An 18,924-nucleotide genomic window follows, 5' to 3' on the forward strand; every position below is an offset into this window, starting at 1 on the left:
ACCCAAAAAAAATCAGCATAAGCCAGACAGCCCAGAGCAGCATACCAGTGAAAAAACGATCATGTTAATAGAATAGTGTTTAAGAAGCCGAAGCTATAGAGAAAGTGATACAAAAATCAGATGTAGTTAAAATAAGAACTAGTGTTAAAGAAATTAGTATGTGATAAGTGTTAATGTAAGGGTATGCCACACTAAAGCCATCCAGCTATGCCAATCCAGGGGCACCACATCCCACACCTCCATTACCCCAATCTGGGTCTATGTTTAACCAGCAAGGAGCCACATGATAATGCCTCCCTGTTACAATATATCTAAGCTAAGAGCCACCCACCTTGGAGCAACCCCAGAATGCTCCATGTGGCATGTCAGGACCTGCATCTCCTAATGCAAGCTCCTCTCTGCCTCTCACAACAAGCAAATATAGTGGTGGATGCTCCATTAGCATGAGAGGCAGAGTGGAGCTTGCATTAGGAGGAGATGCAGGTCCTGACATGCCAGATGGAGCATTCTAGTTTGCTGCTGCTCCAAGGACTGGGCTGGGTGGGCTGAGCCCTGCGACTGCTGAAAGATTACCTTCCAACAGGTGTCTGACACAGTCGTTTCAGATGCGACCATGTCAAGGAAAGACCAGCTTGGCATATTAACATCTTAAATAGGCTAACTACTCTAAATACCAATTAGAGCATGGTTCCCCAATTTTCTTGAATCACGGTGCCCTAGAGCAGGCATTCCCAACCACGGTCCTCAAGGCACACCAACAGTGCAGGTTTTAGAGATATCCAGGCTGCAGCACAGATGGTTAAATCAAAATAACTGAGCTACTAATTAAGTCACCTGTGCTGAAGCCTGGAAATCACTAAAACCTGCACTGTTGGTGTGCCTTGAGGACCGTGGTTGGGAATGCCTGCCCTAGAGTATCAGCATTTTTGTCAAGGCCCCCCTAGGCCAAACATTTCTCATTAAGAAATTAATAAAAAATTATTAATTTAAGTAATTTGTGCTGATTTGTTACCCTTATCTTTAGTTATGTGGTGGTGGACACAAGTGCCCCACTGTACCCTGTTTGGGAACCATGACTATATGACTGCCTTTTTAGCCACTACACCCCTTCTTATTGTAAAAAAAAAAAAAAAATTATGAAGGGGGGAATTAATTTAGAAGAGAATAAACATCGGGAGTGAAAAACTGAAATTTTTTCCAATCTTTCCCGATGTTAATCCTGAATTTTTTTTCCGGCCTATCCAATTTGTCTGCCAGAAAAAGAAATACATTCTCTCCTGAAAACACACAGGTTCAGTGAAACCTGTGTATTTTCAGGAGAAACCGTCCCGTTTTAGGTTGAAAGTGGGGCTGTTTTCTGGGATTTGTTTCTCCTGCCTTAGGCTCACATCGGTTTATCAGGGATAATTGAATAGGCAGGGGGGAATCAATTAGCCCTGAGAAAACATCATTGCTAATTGAATCCCCCCCTTAGTGAACCCTCATTAACTACTAATATGGCTATATTATTAGCTAAAATCATTAGTTGTGGATTTTGTGACATTAATATACCTAGAATTGTTGGTTTAATATATTAAAAGTTAAATATATATGATATGTGCTTCTGATATTGCTCACATTTCTTCTATTACCATCATTGGTATGTATCTACTGTACCAACCTTGCACTATACATTCCCTTCAGAAGAAATAAATATAATTGGTTACAAGAAAACAGCCACATGTGAACAAATAAATAATATTTATTTACATTTTTTTTTAAATTATAACAAATATTTAAATGCTGTCCTTCTCTGGATATTGGGCTCTGCACAGAGGTGCACCTGGAAGGTGGTCCACTTACAAATGCTAAAGAGATTGTAGCGGTGTGTCAGCCTCCAAAACTGTAGGGAAAAACACAATATATTAGTGAAGCAGTTATTATTATTTGAGTACATAGGGGTTGCAATCACCATAACGGCACTCTTTTGATAAAATAATACCTTAATGGAAAAAATACACATGAAATGTTGGGATAATCACCATATAAATAAAAGTTCCAGAGTTCAGATGAATATTGTTAGAACCTTTGATCCCCTTTCGGATCCTTTTTATCTGGATTTTAGACCTTGTGAATTTAATGTATCTCCTTTCCACACAAAGGGCCTAATTCAAGGTTGATCGCAAAAGCAAAATCTCCCTCTAATGGGTAAAACCATGTGCAGTGCAGGTGGGGCAGATGTAACGTGCAGAGAGAGTGTTAGATTTGGGTGGGGTGTGTTCAAACTGAAATCTAAATTGCAGTGTAAAAATAAAGCAGCCAGTATTTACTCTACACAGAAACAATATAACCCACACAAATCTAACACTCTCTGCACATGTTACATCTGACCCACCTGCAGTGCACATGGTTTTTACCCATTAGAGGAAGTTTTGCTTTTGCAATCAACCTTGAATTAGACCCAATGCTCATATGAGCGTAGCATAGGTCAAGCAGACACATTAAATAAGAGCAAATATAGTGCAGTGAAACTTTTTAAAAGGAAATTATTTAATTTGACATTGCACTTACAATACAAGTAGGTTATAAAAGCATATCATGAGATCCCCAAAAAGGCATACAGCTCAGCATTGGGCTCACCCCGAAGTCCTTTAGCTGTAAAATGGACAGTGGTAAAACCTCAAACCCGGGCACAGAGGTCCTCACAGGGTACACCACCACAGTGTAAATCAAACCCCCAAATCTTTTTTAAATATATCAACAGCAAAAGATTAAAGGAGAGTATAGGCCCATTAAAAGACAGTCTGGGATTCTTAATCAAAAACGATAATAACATAGCGGATAAATTAAATGAGTTTTTCTCATCTGTATTCACAAGAGAGGACCAGATGCAGGAAGTAACAAACAACCTCAATAAAGATAATGTCCCACTGCTGAAAGCTTATTTAAGCGAAGAGGAAGTCTGTGATCAATTAAAAAAAATAATATTAATAAGTCCCCAGGTCCCGACGGTGTTCACCCAAGGGTTCTCATGGAGCTTTACTCCGAACTAGCAAAACAACTACAGGTTGAGTATCCCTTATCCAAAATGCTTGGGACCAGAAGTATTTTGGATATCGGATTTTTCCGTATTTTGGAATAATTGCATACCATAATGAGATATCATGGTGATGGGACCTAAGTCTAAGCACAGAATACATTTATGTTTCATATACAACTTATACACACAGCCTGAAGGTCATTTTATCCAATATTTTTAATAACTTTGTGCATTAAACAAAGTGTGTTTACATTCACACAATTCATTTATGTTTCATATACACCTTATACACACAGCCTGAAGGTCATTTAATACAATATTTTTAATAACTTTGTGTATTAAACGAAGTTTGTGTACATTGAGCCATCAGAAAACAAAGATTTCACTATCTCAGTCTCACTCCAAAAATTCCGTATTTCGGAATATTCCGTATTTCGGAATATTTGGATATGGGATACTCAACCTGTATTTACGATCTTCAATGTCTCGCTTACATCAGGCATGGTTCCCAAAGACTGGCGTATAGCGGAAGTAGTGCCGATATTCAAAAAGGGGAGCAAAGCTGAACCGGGTAACTAGACCAGTTAGTCTTGCATCTGTAGTGGGGAAACTACTGGAAAGTATTCCAAGGGATAGTATACAGAAGTTCCTTGATACCAATAAGGTTACTAACAAGAACCAACATGGATTTGTGAAGGATAATTCATGTCAAACAAACTTACTAAGCTTCTATTAAACAGTTAGTGCAAACCTTGATCAGGGTAAGGAGGTGGATGTAATCTTTTTAGACTTTGCTAAAGCGTTTGACACAGCACCACACAGACTTATCTATTAATTACAAGAACTGGGGTTGGGGAACACAATATGCACTTTGGTTGGTAATTGGTTGGATAATAGGGAGCAGCGCGTTGTGGTAAATGGAACGTTTTCAAATTGGACAAAAGTACTAAGTGGTGTGCCACAAGAAACTGTACTTGGACCGCTACTGTTCAACATTTTTATTAATGATCTAGTGGTAGGTCTAGAGAGCATGGTGTCACTTTCTGCAGATGATACCAAACTGTGTAAGGTTATAAATTCTGAGAAACTGGAATTATGGGCAGAAAAATTGAGAATGCGTTTCAGTACGATAAGTGCACGGTAATGCACTTTGATAGCAAGAACAAAAATAACACATACACACTAAATGGGGTGAATTTAGGCGATTCTGTACTGGAAAAAGTCTTAAATGTTCCTATAGATAGCAAACTGAGCAGCAGTGCCCAAAGTAGGACTGCAGCAAAGAAGGCAAACAAGGTTTGCATTAAGCGGGGAATTAATGCAAGGGATGAGTGTGTTATACTCCCATTGTATAAATCCCTAGTGAGGCCACATCTTGAATACTGTGCACAAATTTGGGAACCATACTAGAAGAAGGATATCCTGGAGCTAGAAAAGGTTCAGAGGCGGGCGACTAAACTAATCGGAGAAATGGAGATGCTGGAATAGCAGGAAAGACTTGCAAGGCTAGGCATGTTTACACTGGAAAAAAAGAGATCAAGAGGGGACATGATCAACATTTATAAATATATAAGGGGACAATACACAGAGCTAGCGGGGAATCTGTTTTTAGTAAGATCGACACAGAGAACATGTGGGCACCCGCTTAGGTTAGAGGAGAGGAGGTTTTTTGAACTTTTTTCACAGTAAGGACAATACGAGTTTGGAATTCCCTGCCTGAGAGAGTAGTAATGGCAGACTCGGTCAACATTTTTAAGAATGGGCTGGATGCATTCCTAATGGATAAGGATATACAGGCTTATGGTGCATAGGGGGTCATTCTGACATGATCGCTCGTTGCCAATTTTCGCAGCGCAGCAATCAGGTAAAAAAATGGCAAAAGTGTGCATGCATATGCGCCGCAATGCGCACGCGCGTCGTACAGGCACAAAGCGCATCGCTGCTGTGCACTGGCTCTAGTGAAGATTCCATTTGCACGGCCGATCGCAAGGAGATTGACAGGAAGAGGGTGTTTATGGGTGTCAACTGACCGTTTTCTGGGAGTGTTTGGGAAAACGCAGGCGTGTCCAGGCGTTTGCAGGACGGGTATCTGACGTCAATTCCGGGACCTTCGTCGCTGCAATCATCGCACAGAATAAGTAACTACAGGGCTGGTCTTGTTTTGCACAAAATGTTTTTGTACCACTCGGCTGCACAGGCGTTCGCACACTTGCAAAGCGAAAATACTCTCCCCCGTGGGCGGCGACTATGCGTCTGCATGGCTGCTAAAAGTAGCTAGTGAGCGATCAACTTGGAATGACTCCCATCACACGCTATAGTTATAAAAAGGAGCAATAAACATAACGGCTGACTTTAGCACAAGTTAGAAAAAAGTCCTGAAAATAATACAGCGTGGGAGACCACAAATAGGTTGAGCTCCATGGTCAAATTGTCTTTTTTTCAACTTCAGAAACTGTTACTATGTGTCGCCAGGTCCTTTTAGTTCATAAATGGGGGAGAGACACTTGACGAGTTTATGACTTTCAGTCCTTCATCAGAAGTGTCGCACTTCAAAGTAAATCATTTCCTTTTAAAAAGTTTCACTGCACTATATTTGCTCGTATTTAAAAAAAAAATGTTTGTTGGTAAACAAATAGCACTGTCAACAACACCAGAATAGATACACGTTAACACATGAAACAAAATAGGAACATATCTCCAACAGTAAGACAGATAAAATCATGGAAATATAGAAGAACAGCAACCTTGTGGGAGGAATGAACACAGTGTAGCCATGCAGGGAGAAGAATAAAGTGGGGGTTATTGGTAGAAGTACGTATCCTAGGTTTTGATTAACAGTCTAGAATGGCGGGGAGCCTCGCTCTATCGTAGCCAGGTTGTACCACGTGGTTAGGCGTACCACACCTCAGATAAAAGTCTTTTTCTCTAACACACAGTGTAAATATATAAGGCAGCCACACATTAAAAAATGTGTGAGTTCTAAAGTCTAAGTCTAAACAGCATTCGATCCACTCCATCCTGTAAACATAAGCCAATCTAGGTATCATAAGCGACAATGGGATAGAGTCCGATTGGATCCATTAGGTTAGAATGGTCTTTTTTGCCACTGCTGCTATTTTAGCTAGTAGTAATCTAGTACCTGGAGTGTACTTGGGAATCATGGATGGGGCATAATAATTTCTCATTGCCTATGGCATCGTAACATCAAAAGGGATATGTAAAGTATTATTCACGTAGGATTGAACAGTAAGCCAAAAGGAGTGGACCGCAGGACAAGACCATATACAGTGGAGTATATCGGCATCCGGGTGTCGGCATTTAAAACAATTTGAGTTATCCACTACTCCCGTAATGAGTCTAAGCTTTGGATATAATACGCCCTATGAAGGATCTTGTATTGCATTTCTGCAAATGAAGAAGAAATCAATTGCTTATTTCAAATCACAGAAGCTTTAACAATGGTTTGCAAGGGGAGACCAGAAGTAGAGTTCCTCAACTTAGCCATACCCGTAGTCATAGTAGTAAGATCTAATTTTTCCTGACCGGTTCATATAATAGGTAGGAAAAGAGGTACTCAGACAGCCTTTTATCAAGACATCTAGAACATGAAGCTGATGTGGAAGCTGGAGATCAGTTAGTAATTTTGTAACATAAGTCCATGAAGATGCCACATCTGGAAGATCGCATCTGGGCTACCCTTTTGAAAGTTCAGATTATACAGCAATGGGGAAAAAATTGTGCTAGTATAAGATAAGCCCAACCGCAGACGAGAGATACGCCAGGCCATACAGGGATAATATAACAGCGTGTTGTCTTTCACCACCTTGGACAAAGAAGATGTCAGATTATGCAAAAGAGAAATTAAAGAGGCATCTGAAAGAAAAGCCCATACCTAAGTGAACAAAATTATTGACAGTCCAATTGCAGTCCAATGCATACCTTAAATTTGAAGCTATACCATAATCCTGAATGTTGGGGAGATTTATACCCCACCCAGCAGTAACGGTTGCTGCAGTTTCATTAACGAGATCCTAGGGCGTTTACCCGCCCATATGAATTTGGATAATGCCCTGTTAATAGTGGCAATATTAGTTTTGTTTAAAAGGTAGGGCAGCATTTGGACCGGGTATAATAGCCGGGGCAAGGATATAATTTTAAATAAATAGCAACGTCCAATATAAGATAATGATAGTGTTTCCATTTTTCGAAATCTTTGAACATTTGGGCTATAAAATGTGAATAATTGATTGAATGGATAATAGTTAAATCATTAGGGAACCTCAAACCTAAATATATTAAATGGCCCTGAGCCCAGCGAAAAGGAAACAAGGAGCCTCAGACGGACTTGGCATCCGTATGTAGCGCTAAGGCTTCTGTTGTATTAATATTAATACGAAAACCTGACACTAGCTGGAAATCGGCTAGAATGCCTTGTAGACTACGAAACCCCTGTTTCAGGATGCTGAGATACAAAAGTAAGTCATCTGCGAAAGCCGATACTTTTATCTCTGTAGCACCAAGCTGAACACTTTGCCACATCACATCTTTGAAAAACACTCTGATTAGCGGATCTAATGCCTAGTTAAATAGGAGTGGCGAAAGTGGGCAGCCCTGGCTAGTTCCCCTGGACAATGTGAAAGACAACGAATTCAATCCATTAATTGTCAAATGGGCCATTGGGTGTGAATACAACATTTTGAATATTCCTACAAAATCCGGGCCAAACTGTTGAACGTGGAGTATCTGCAATATATGTGACCAGGAATCTCTATCAAAAGCCTTATCGGCGTCACAACTGAAAATTATGGCTTCCCGATTACCCAATTGGTGATAGAGGTGGAGAACAGCCACCAACATACGTACATTATGCACCGAAGTCCTGCCCTTTACAAAACCGTTCTGGGCTGGATTCAGTATCCAAGGGAGAAAGTTTTGCATTCGATGTGCCAATAATTTGGTAAATTAATTTGAAGTCCTGATTTAGTAAGGAGATAGGCCTATAAGATTGGACCAGTATGGGGTCCTTTCCTGGTTTCGGGAAAACTATGATCCGAGCCTCGGTAAAATTTGAGGGAGGTTGCTCTCCAGTAAGTAGGGAATTAAATAATGTGAGTAGGTGTGGTAACAGATGGTCCTGCAGTAGTTGATAATATTCTGCTCCAAAACCATCTGGGCCTGGGGATTTGCCTTTTGTTAAGGATTTAATCAAAAAGGACAATTCCGCATCTGTTACTGGTGCAGACAGCAAGTCCCTTTCTGTATCAGTAAGAACAGGCAGGTCCGCTCTAGAAAGAAATTGGGAACCTTCTGACGGATAGTCAGATTGAGAATCATACAATTGTTGGTAATAGGTCTGAAATTGATTTGAAATACCTAACAAATCCGTGACTGGAGTGCCAGCCAGAGGGTTGATTTGAAGACTACGCATGGGGGTGGTGTGGGAACAGACTAAATTAGCAAGTAATTTCCCTGATTTATTGCAGCCACGATAATACTTACTATGCTGAATATCATGTGTGAATTGGGCCAGTTCGGTACATAAAGCATCGTACGAGTGCTTAGCATCTAAGTATTCTCGTCGAGATTCAGTGGAATCCGACAATAGCATAGCATCGTATGCAACTGTTAATGATCTACTATGTTCCTCAATACGAAAGCTGTTTACATTTCCTGGCCACATATTCCATGCTTTGGCCTTGAATCACCGGTTTCACCGCAGCCCAAAACAAATGAATGTCACCAAGATGACCTTCATTATCCTTCTCATAATTACAAAATGCTGTTACCAAGTGATTACGTAAATCAGTAGACTGAGTGAGATAGGCAGGAACCCTCCTATTGTAAGAGGTGGACAGGGGGTCTTTAATAGAAAGCGTAACCCAAACCAGGTCATGGTCAGAAAGTGCAATAAGATCTATACCCGTAGCAACCACTCTATTATATAATGTATCCGAGAGTAACCAAAAATCTATCCGCGAAGACGTGTGGTGCGGGTGAGAATAGAATGTATACTCGCATGAAATCGTGTGTTGGCAGCTCCATGGATCACACAGCCTCAATGAATCTATCAACAAGGTGAAAGAGGAGTCATCCCCGCCCACACCCAGACCAGAGGATCTATCCAAGCCCCTAGATATAACACAATTAAAATCACCACCTAGCAATAGTTCCCCGTCTGCCCAAGATTGTAATTTAGAATATAAATTGGTGAAAAATGGCTTAGTGGAGCCCGTTGGGGCATATATCGGCGCCAATGTGTACAGGGAACCTAGAAGAGAAATTTGAATAAAAAGAAAGTGGCCATCTGGATCAGACCAGGTATCTCTAATGGTATATGGCAAATATTTCTAAATAAAACTCCCCTTCGCTTGGCTGTGAATGAAGCCGTTTTAAATTCACCAATCCAAGGTCCTCAAAGTACATTAGGGTCTTTCACATCCCAGTGGGTCTCTTGTAAGAACGCAATGTCTGGCTTGAGACATTTTAAATATGTTAACACTTTGCGTCTCTTGATAGGGGAGTTAAGCCCCTCTACATTCCATGAGACAAACTTAATTGAGGATTGAACCCTTGTTGAGCTATCAACCAAAGTGACCATGTTATCCTATGTCCACCCTAGGCCATAAAATAGTCAGTATATTTATACGTAGCTGTGTCCGTCGCATCCCAGCGAGCGGGCATGGACAAAAACATATATATCTAGGCTGTTGTGTTAGACCTGCATATGTACACCAAGAAAATAGAACAAATAAACAAGTGACAATACAGCATAAACATTTTCAGAACCCAATAGGGCAATCCAGCAGAATGCCAAAATCGTAAAAGCATATAGAAGGGCCAGAGGAGGAGGGTCAAGGGGAATACATAGAAAACATAGAATAGAAATATACATTCAGTAATACACCAGCAGTAAGTACATAAGCAAAAATACGTCAACCGCTCAAATAGAAATATCTGAAGAAGAATTAATAAAAAAGGATACAACCATGTAAAACTTTGATCATATCTCTCCGTCAGCCATTCTCCGACACATAATAAGAAACAAATATTTATATCCCAAAGAACTGTTAGTAAAGTAGAAAACTTGAATGGAAAAAGTCTCAGAGATAAGAATGCACCTGATATCACTTAACTTCAGTCCTCATCCGATTTGTGAGGCGATGATCGCGATGAAAGAGAGTCCACAAAGTTCTTAGCCGCCTGTGGCGACTCGAGAAAGTGGGGTTTGCCATTGTGAAACACACAAAGTTTTGCAGGATACATGAGTGAGAAGCGACATCCCATTTCAAATAATTTCTTACAAGCCGGGGCAAATTCCTTTCATTTCATTGCCACCATATAAGAAAAATCTTGAAATAGCAATAGCTTTGCACACTGATGACAAAGATCCGCTGATTCACGGTAAGCTTTCAGATGAACTTAGTCGGCATAATTCAGAATCATCAAGATCACCGGGCGAGGGTGATCCCGGGACACCGGCCTGTCAGGGCCCACATGGTGTACTCTTTCCACCAGCAATGAGGAACCGGCGGGGACACAACCCTATTCTTACGGCAACCATTCAGAGACCAGTGGCATCAGATCTGTGTTTCTATATCCGAAATGCGTTGCTCCGCTTCAGAACGACGCTTATCGTGTTTTGTGAGCTGGGTAAGAGCAGAAGCAATGGAATCCTCCAGGGGCACTAACTTTTGGTCCAGAAGCGAGGCAAGAAGAGTGGTAAGTTCTTGTGAAGTTAAGAGGCAGAGATGGCCGCAGGAGCAGCATCAGGTGATTGGTCCTCATCAATTTCTCTGTCTCACACCAGGAGAAGACGGGGAAGCTTTTCTTTGCACGGCCCTTGCCCGCCTGACCACCCTTAAGGCCTCTCGAAGGTCTCGCCACATATTTATCCATATCCACTGTGGCAGTATACACCAAACACGGAAAAATAAACTAAGTGTATGAAGTCAAACACAGTTATTGTATTCAAAAGTATCAGTCAGATAGCTTGGCCAGCCAGCAGCTATCCGACTCGTGAAAGGCTTCCAAGTATTCCCCTGACAAATACTCCTCCACACTGCACCTCCTTAATATGTGGAAAGGAATAGGTTAAGGAGTCTTCTGACAACGTGTTGCAGCAGGGTTACCAGTGAGCAGAAGTGCAGGCAGGAACAGGGACAAGGTGGGGGGGGAAGCTTGATTCCACCCCTTAATATGATGTGAGCAGTGCCTCCGTGAGTAGCGCCGCTGCGCTGTACAGACCCTCAGCCGAGAGCTCTCAGTCACCACTGCACTCCCACGAGCCCCCGCGGGGCCGCCGCCTTAGGTTGCACACCCGCCGACGTGTAGCAGGAGTCTCAGAGCAAGGCTCCGTACGCAAGTCTCTGGAGCAAGGCCGCTGCTTCACACGGGACGGTAGGGCGCAACCTGCGGGAACCGATTCCTGTGTTCCCCGGCTCCGCGCGCCTACCTCCCAGTCCCTGGTGCTGCACTGGCCAGTGAGGAGTGTGGGCAGTGTGCCTTGAATCTCCGTAGCTCTCTCTCCCCAGGTGTTAGAAGGAAAGAAGCTTCGGAGCACAGCAGCAGCACGTCCGTCTACTCTGCCCGCAAGGCCCGCCCTCATTTGCTCGTATTTTATGTGTCTGTCTGACCTATGCTCATATGAGCATTGTGCAGAATGGAGATATATTATATTCACAGGATCTACATCCGGATAAAGAGGATCCAAAAGGGAATCAAAGGTTCTAACAAGGGGGGTAATTGATCGCAGCAGGATTTTTTTTAGCAGTTGGGCAAAACCATGTGCACTGCAGGGGAGGCAGATATAACATGTGCAGAGAGAGTTAGATTTGGGTGTGGTGTGTTCAATCTGCAATCTAATTTGCAGTGTAAAAATAAAGCAGCCAGTATTTACCCTGCACAGAAATAAAATAACCCACCCAAATCTAACTCTTTCGCACATGTTATACCTGCCTCCCCTGCAATGCACATGGTTTTGCCCAACTGCTAAAAAAAATCCTGCTGCAATCAACTTGGAATTACCCCCAAAAACTCTGAAACTTTTATTTATATGTGATTATCCCAACATTTCATGTGTTATTTTTCCAGTAAAGTATTAATTTATCAAGAGAGCTTTGATATGGTGATTGCAAACCCATATGTACTCTTGCTTTTAGAGTGTTTCTTTGGATGTACACTTGTCTTGCACACAATATAGCTGCACTCTAGATTTAATTACACACTGGTTTCAAAAATCTCTTTTTTATAGTTATTATTTAACAATAAAATATAATTACACAGTTACTCACTACATACAGCACTTGCCTGAATGGGGAATTGTTGGTGGAAATGATTTGTTGCAACTTTTACAGAATGCCACAGGATGCCAGATTAAAAACTTGAATTTAATTCTGTAACTACAGTTTGTGGGCGGGTGGCAAAATTGACAAAACACAAGATACTACCAATAAATGTAAATCTAAACACTGCATGAAGTCACACTCACACCATTGCTGGCCTTGACCAACATTAACTTATATTATTATTAACATAACTTATATGAGGACTATGCTATTGTCTTTAAAAAATAAAAAAATAATAATAAAATAAAGACAAGAAAGTTGCACTTTTATTTACGTGCAGCAACATCACCAGTAGTCTCCTGTGTCTCCTCCAGCGTCCTTTCCATCCCTGACTCTTCTGATGAGCCTGCATCCTCTGACTCTATGGGCCCCTGCTTTGATGGGCCTGTCTCCTCTCCATCTGGCTCCTTCTCCACTGGCCCCTCTTGCTCCCCTTGGGCCTGTGTGTGTACAGTTTCTGTGAAACACATAGGCAAAAGAGTAAATGTAGGTTATTAAACTGTCAAACAAAAATCAAGTCAGCTGTGATGCTAAATGGTGTCCATAGATTACAAATTCTGATATTTCAGGAGCATATTCAGGGGCGGAACTGTGGGAGGCAGTGGAGTCGGCTGCCGCCGGGCTCCTGACCACAAGGTGGCACATCTCCTCCACTGTCTCCTGCTGCCTGACGATCGCCGCTGCTACTTTTTTTTTTTAATGATTCTTACAGACTGAGGAGCTGTGTCCGTGACACGGAAGCTGCCTCCTGTGTATACAGAGAGCTGGCACTGGCTGCAGCTAGGGGGAGCTCCAGAGCACGGCTCCTCCCGGGCCCTTTCAGTTAAGCAAGCCAGCAGAGTGAAGCTTTCTGCTCCTCCATCAGGCTGATGATAGACAAAGGTAGGCACTGGCAGCCATTGCCTCAAGCTTTAATAAATGTTGGAAGCACTGTGTTTTGTGTGTTCATGTTTTTAAGTTAGGTGTGTATGTGTGTGTTTTTAAGGAAAGTTGTGTGTTCAAGTAAAAGAGGCATGTGTGTGAGAGGTGTGTGTGTGTGTGTGTGTGTGTGAGGCATGTGTGTGAGAGGCGTGTGTGTGTGAGGCATGTGTGTGTGTGTAAGTGAGAGGCATGTGTATGAGATGCATGTGTGTGAGAGGCATGTGTGAGAGAGGCGTGTGTATGTGTGTGTAAGTGAGAGGCATGTGTATGAGATGCATGTGTGTGAGAGGCATGTGTGTGTGTGTGTGTGTGTGTAAGTGAGAGGCATGTGTAAGTGAGAGGCATGTGTGTGAGAGGCGTGTGTGTGTGTGTGTGTGTGTGTGTGAGGCATGTGTGTGTGTGTGTGTGTGTGAGGCGTGTGTGTGTGTAAGTGAGAGGCATGTGTATGAGATGCATGTGTGTGAGAGGCATGTGTATGTGTGTGTAAGTGAGAGGCATGTGTATGTGGGTGTAAGTGAGAGGCATGTGTATGAGATGCATGTGTGTGTGAGAGGCGTGTGTGTGTGTGTGTGTGTGTGTGTGTGTGTAAAAGTGAGAGGCATGTGTAAGTGAGAGGCATGTGTGTGAGAGGCAAGGATTAAAGGAGGCATTTGAGCATTTCTACAGGACTATGTACAGAGCACACACCTGGTCTGGGTACATGCTACCTTACAAATATATGGAGGGGTGTCTATTTCTGAATGTGTGTGTGTGTGTCAGAGGCGTGTGTGTGTGTGTGTGTGTGAGAGAGAGGCGTGTGTGTGTAAGTGAGAGTCATGTGTGTAAGTGAGAAGCATGTGTGTGTTTAAGTGAAAGCGGTGTGTGTGTGTTTTTAAGTGAAGGAGGCATGTGTGTGTGTGTGAGTGAAAGAGGCATGTGTGTATGTTTAAGTGAATGAGGTGTTTGTGTGTTTATATATATATCGGCACACCGCTGCGCCACAGCATCTCTATCGAGACCTGCTGGCGGGTGAGGGAGCACTGTAGATGTACTATAATGGTATGCTGGTGTCTGTTGTATTGCAATGACTGACTTGGAGTGCGTCCACCTTGTATGTGTATCTATATTACTATTGGTAAAGGTACCTGAGCACGCTACTACTGTTCACCCTGAGTGCCAGATAGTTACATATGGTATGTGTGTGTATATGTAGTGGGGCACCAACATTTATAATGCCTCCCGGGCGACTGGGACGAACTTACGCCACTGAGCATATTAATAGGGTCTGGTTTGTGTGTAATATGGAACACATCACCAGTCTTCATAACACTGGATAAGTATCATGCAGTTTGGTCCCAATGGTATATCTTTCACAATGTGACCTTTCCTGGTTTATCCTGATTAAATACTCTTTCCTTCCCTTTTTCTGGTACCCCCCTCCCCCCCTGTCGCCCTAATACCCTTTTGTTCTATTTATATATTTACTTTCTTTTCCCCTACTTCCCTTTTCCCCCCCTATTTCACCCCGAACTTGAATATTCTATTCTTATTTGCTCCTCTTCCTTTATGCATATGTTTGCTCTCTCTTACTCCTCCCCCCAACCCCCTCTCTTTGTTTATCTCTGATTTCTTATCATATATATATATATATATATATATATATAAAACCTCCTTTCACATTGTTGGACTTTGACACTCCACGCCAAGAATCCTCTTTATTTCCAACCCTGATCATCTGAGGTTATGTTTTTTTGCACATTTTAGTCACTTTCAACGGGTGGGTGTATAGTTCCCTATTCTTCTTTATGCTTTTAATCCCCTTGCCTATCCACCCTAAAGGGCCTCATACACTGCAACGATATGTCTTCACCACCTTCACCCCCCCCCCCCTAATTTTTTCACTGCAAACCTAGGCTTAAAGGCCTAGGGCCTAATTCAGACCTGATCGCAGCAGCACATTTGTTGGCAAATGGGCAAAACCATGTACACTGTAGGGGGGGCAGATATAACATTTGAAGAGAGAGTTAGATTTGGGTGGGGTGTGTTCAAACTGAAATCTAAATTGCAGTGTAAAAATATAGCAGCCAGTATTTATCCTGCACAGAAACATTATAACCCACCCAAATCTAACTCTCTCTGCACATGTTATATCTGCCCCCCCTGCAGTGCACATGGTTTTGCCCATTTGCTTACAAATTTGCAGCTTTGATCAGGTCTGAATTAGGCTCCTAATGCTAGTTAGTATTCCCAAGCATTTCTTTGTTTTTGCATATGTATACCTTTGTATAAGCCTGTACAGATCCTGTGGATTTGTTCCACACTTTATACCTACACTCCTCTCAGAGGCAGGTCATTTTTTTGTTTGGGGATTGCTGCTGAGTTGTGGCAGGTTCTAAATCCACCACTTAATTAATCTGTTGCTTACATAATTTTCCGGGGGAAAAAAACAAGATGGCATGGTTTCTATGGATTGGGGTTTTCAGTCTAATGATTTTATGACTTTCATACAGATTCTCATCGACATACTGTATCACCCCAGAGATCTTGTTTTTCAATCAGAGGCAATTATTCTTGAGCTTTGCTGTCATAGTGTGACCCTGCATAACGTGAAATTTCTTTGGCAGTATAGTCCTCTACTTTTCTTTAACATGACTTTCAGTCTATAGATTACAGTGTTGTTCATATAATTAAATATCTCAGAGGCGACACCCTCTGATAACTAGGGCTGGCAGCAGAAATGTTGGGGCCTGGAACAGTAATTTTTGAGGCCTCCCTCGATCCCTTCCTGGTAGGTACAGACTTAAAGTTGTCCTATAGAGGTGGTGGAGCTTAGAAATAAACGGAAAACACAAATTAAGGAAGCATAACAGGGATTAAGTCCATGTGGGCACTCACACTTTTGTAGAATTGGAACTTTAAGTGAATAGCCGGGGGGTTTTATATTGTAAAATACACATAAAAGCTTTTTTTTTTTTTTAACACTCTTGTCACCAGCTGAGACTCAAATGTTCAGCTCCTTAAAAATTTACATTGTATGCTACACAGTACCCCCAATTCACATTATATGCCACACCATGCCCCCAATTTACATTATATGCCACAGAGTGCCCGCAATTCACATTATATGCCACACAGTGCCTGCAATTCACATTATATGCCACACAGTGCCCGCAATTCACATTATATGCCAAGCAGTGCCCCCAATTAACTTGATATGCCACAATGTTTCCCCAATTCATATTATATGCCACAGTGTGCCTCCAATGCACATTTTAGGCAGAGTTCAGTTGTTTCTCCCGCCAGCAGCCAGCAGATGGTGCTCAATGGAGCTATTCAATTGTAGCTCCATTCGGGCACAAATGGCTTCCGGTGTCTACATTTTATCCCACACCCCCTGGCGAAGGCAAACTGAAATGCACAAAAAATTACCCGTTTGGGTACACAAATTACACTTTTTACGATCGCGCCCAGCACTTTGGTCAGGTTTACCAGCTTTACACGGCTAAACCAGACGTCTATGGGCGCAATCAGCGTGATACATAGATACAATTGAATATCGCCCTTGTGATATTACCTGTACCTCTATGTGGCAGCGAAAAGCATCCACCCACAAGGTACCAATTTGCCTGAACGAGCTCCGGAATTGACTCGTGAAAAGGTGCACTGAGCACAGAAAAATTTGCTCTGGCTGCCGAGGAAATAGACAGTGCAGAGGACAAAGACCGCATCATAACTGAGGACTTGGCCTATTTATTGCCAATTGGGCTTGGGAAGACTCTCCTCAGGCGGTGAGCATAAAAAGCATTAAAAAAAAACAAATAGTCCTTCCGTATATGGCATACCATCTTTCAGTACAAAGCACCATTAACTAGGGTGATCACCCAAGGACACACCAGAGAATACTGTAAAGAAATAGAACAAAAGAAGAGAGAGACTCTTTGTTGGGGCACTCTTAGTCAAAAAATATTAGACACTAAAACTTAACATTTAATAGATATAATAAAAATCTAGTGACTCAAAAGTAAAGATAAGAATTGTGAACAAATATATTCATGCATATTATTCATGCATATCACTCAATGCTTCTATTTTAAAAATAGATCTGAAAAATGCCTGGGTGAAAATTATTTGTAGTTAATATTTTCTTTGGGACAAATCTGTCTATATTTTGAGACAGGATATAATTATGGTCCCCCAGGGATACTACCTATGTTCAGTTTTGAAATATTGTGCAATTTCTTAAAGAGAAAGGTTAAAGGAAATATGGTCTTTTAAATGTTGCCTTAATAGGTCCTTAGGCACCTACTGCTCTATGTCTGGGCAGTGGTGTTACCGGAAAGGCTTTTACTTGATTAAACAGTGCATTGTTCGACTCTATGCAATCAATAGAAGTCTGAAAATATGATGTAGGGATAGGGATAATTACATACTTAACAGTAATACAGTAATGCAGTTGGTAGAGATTTGAGAATACAATATTTTAAATTTTGCATAAAGATATATTGAAAAGAGGATTTATTTTGTGCGGTATCTTTTGTAATAGTACAGTAAAATTCTCAAAAATAGCATTAAGGAAAAGACAGCGATTTGAAAGAGAGAAAAAAGAAAGGGGTATGTCTTACTTCTGCTGTTCAGCTGGGTTGTTTACTGCACCTGGTGTTCGCTGTTGGTCCCCCACACAGTTACTGACCAGGCCTACCACAGATTTGCTTCCAAGATCGGACGAGATCAGGCGTATCCTGTGGAGTATGGCCGTAATCTGCTGAATGAGAGAGTATGACTGCCAAAGTGCTTCTGCTGTCCAAATTAATGGATGAGAGAGCATGAAAATAATATATTGTTTATATATATATATAATGGGCTCTATAGTGATGCCATAGTTTGTAATGTGCCCAGGTGGACTCCTATATGGAGATAGATATATCCAAATGGAGGGAGCTGAATGCTCTCCACTATTTTTAAACTAACAGTATTTTCTTTGTTAAGGAAAAAAAGAAGAAGGAGAGAAAATAAATAAGGAGACCCTAGAGATACTGACCAACGGTAATCACTTAATTCCTGTGCGAGTATTGCATATAATCACACTGCACATACCGTGAGTGTCAGAACTGCCCTAACATTCATATAATTACACTGCATATAGCATGGGTATCAGAAGTACCCTGACATTCGAACAGTTAATGAGTATGAAACAGAAGTATTAAGCAAAACTGCAAAAGCTTAATTCTTATAAAAATATTACATGTGGTCACACTGCAGTATGATATGAATATAAAAAATTTTTTTTTTTTTTGCTGCAAACACTTTAGTTATTGTACAGATATTACATATGGTCATACTGCATAAACGTGATGTATAAGTATCAAAGAATGCTCATAATTCAGAGGTATTGACAGACTGCAGACTTGATTGCTGTACAGATATTGCATGTAATCACACTGTGGTATGATATAAATATCAGAAAAAAGGCTCTCAATTCAAAGTTAACATGAACATGTGTAGTTGTATAGAAAATCAATAGAAATCACACTTAATAAAAAAGAGATACATAATAAGGTTTGATGACCCAAAAAGGGTGCTTACTGAACCGATAAATCCCTTAGTGTGGGGGTGGGCTGCGCAGTCCCACAGAGTCCCACTAACCAAACGGCCCGTTTCACC

The 18,924-nt window shown here is 41.5% G+C and overlaps 1 protein-coding gene across 1 annotated transcript in view; it reads right to left on the reverse strand.

Moving 5' to 3' along the window:
• Window positions 1-1,723: 1,723 nt before the first annotated feature.
• The window catches only part of LOC134934643 (rap guanine nucleotide exchange factor 6-like), a 349,143-nt gene continuing 331,942 nt past the window's right edge, over window positions 1,724-18,924 (reverse strand). The window contains exons 22-23 of the mRNA XM_063930028.1: window positions 12,638-12,820; window positions 1,724-1,882 (exon numbers count right to left, since the gene is read on the reverse strand). Coding sequence (XP_063786098.1) covers window positions 1,848-1,882; window positions 12,638-12,820 — 218 coding nt within the window. The 3' untranslated portion in view covers window positions 1,724-1,847. The remainder of the gene's footprint in view (window positions 1,883-12,637; window positions 12,821-18,924) is intronic.

Source organism: Pseudophryne corroboree, chromosome 6, assembly GCF_028390025.1.
Source record: "Pseudophryne corroboree isolate aPseCor3 chromosome 6, aPseCor3.hap2, whole genome shotgun sequence".
NCBI lineage: Eukaryota > Metazoa > Chordata > Amphibia > Anura > Myobatrachidae > Pseudophryne > Pseudophryne corroboree.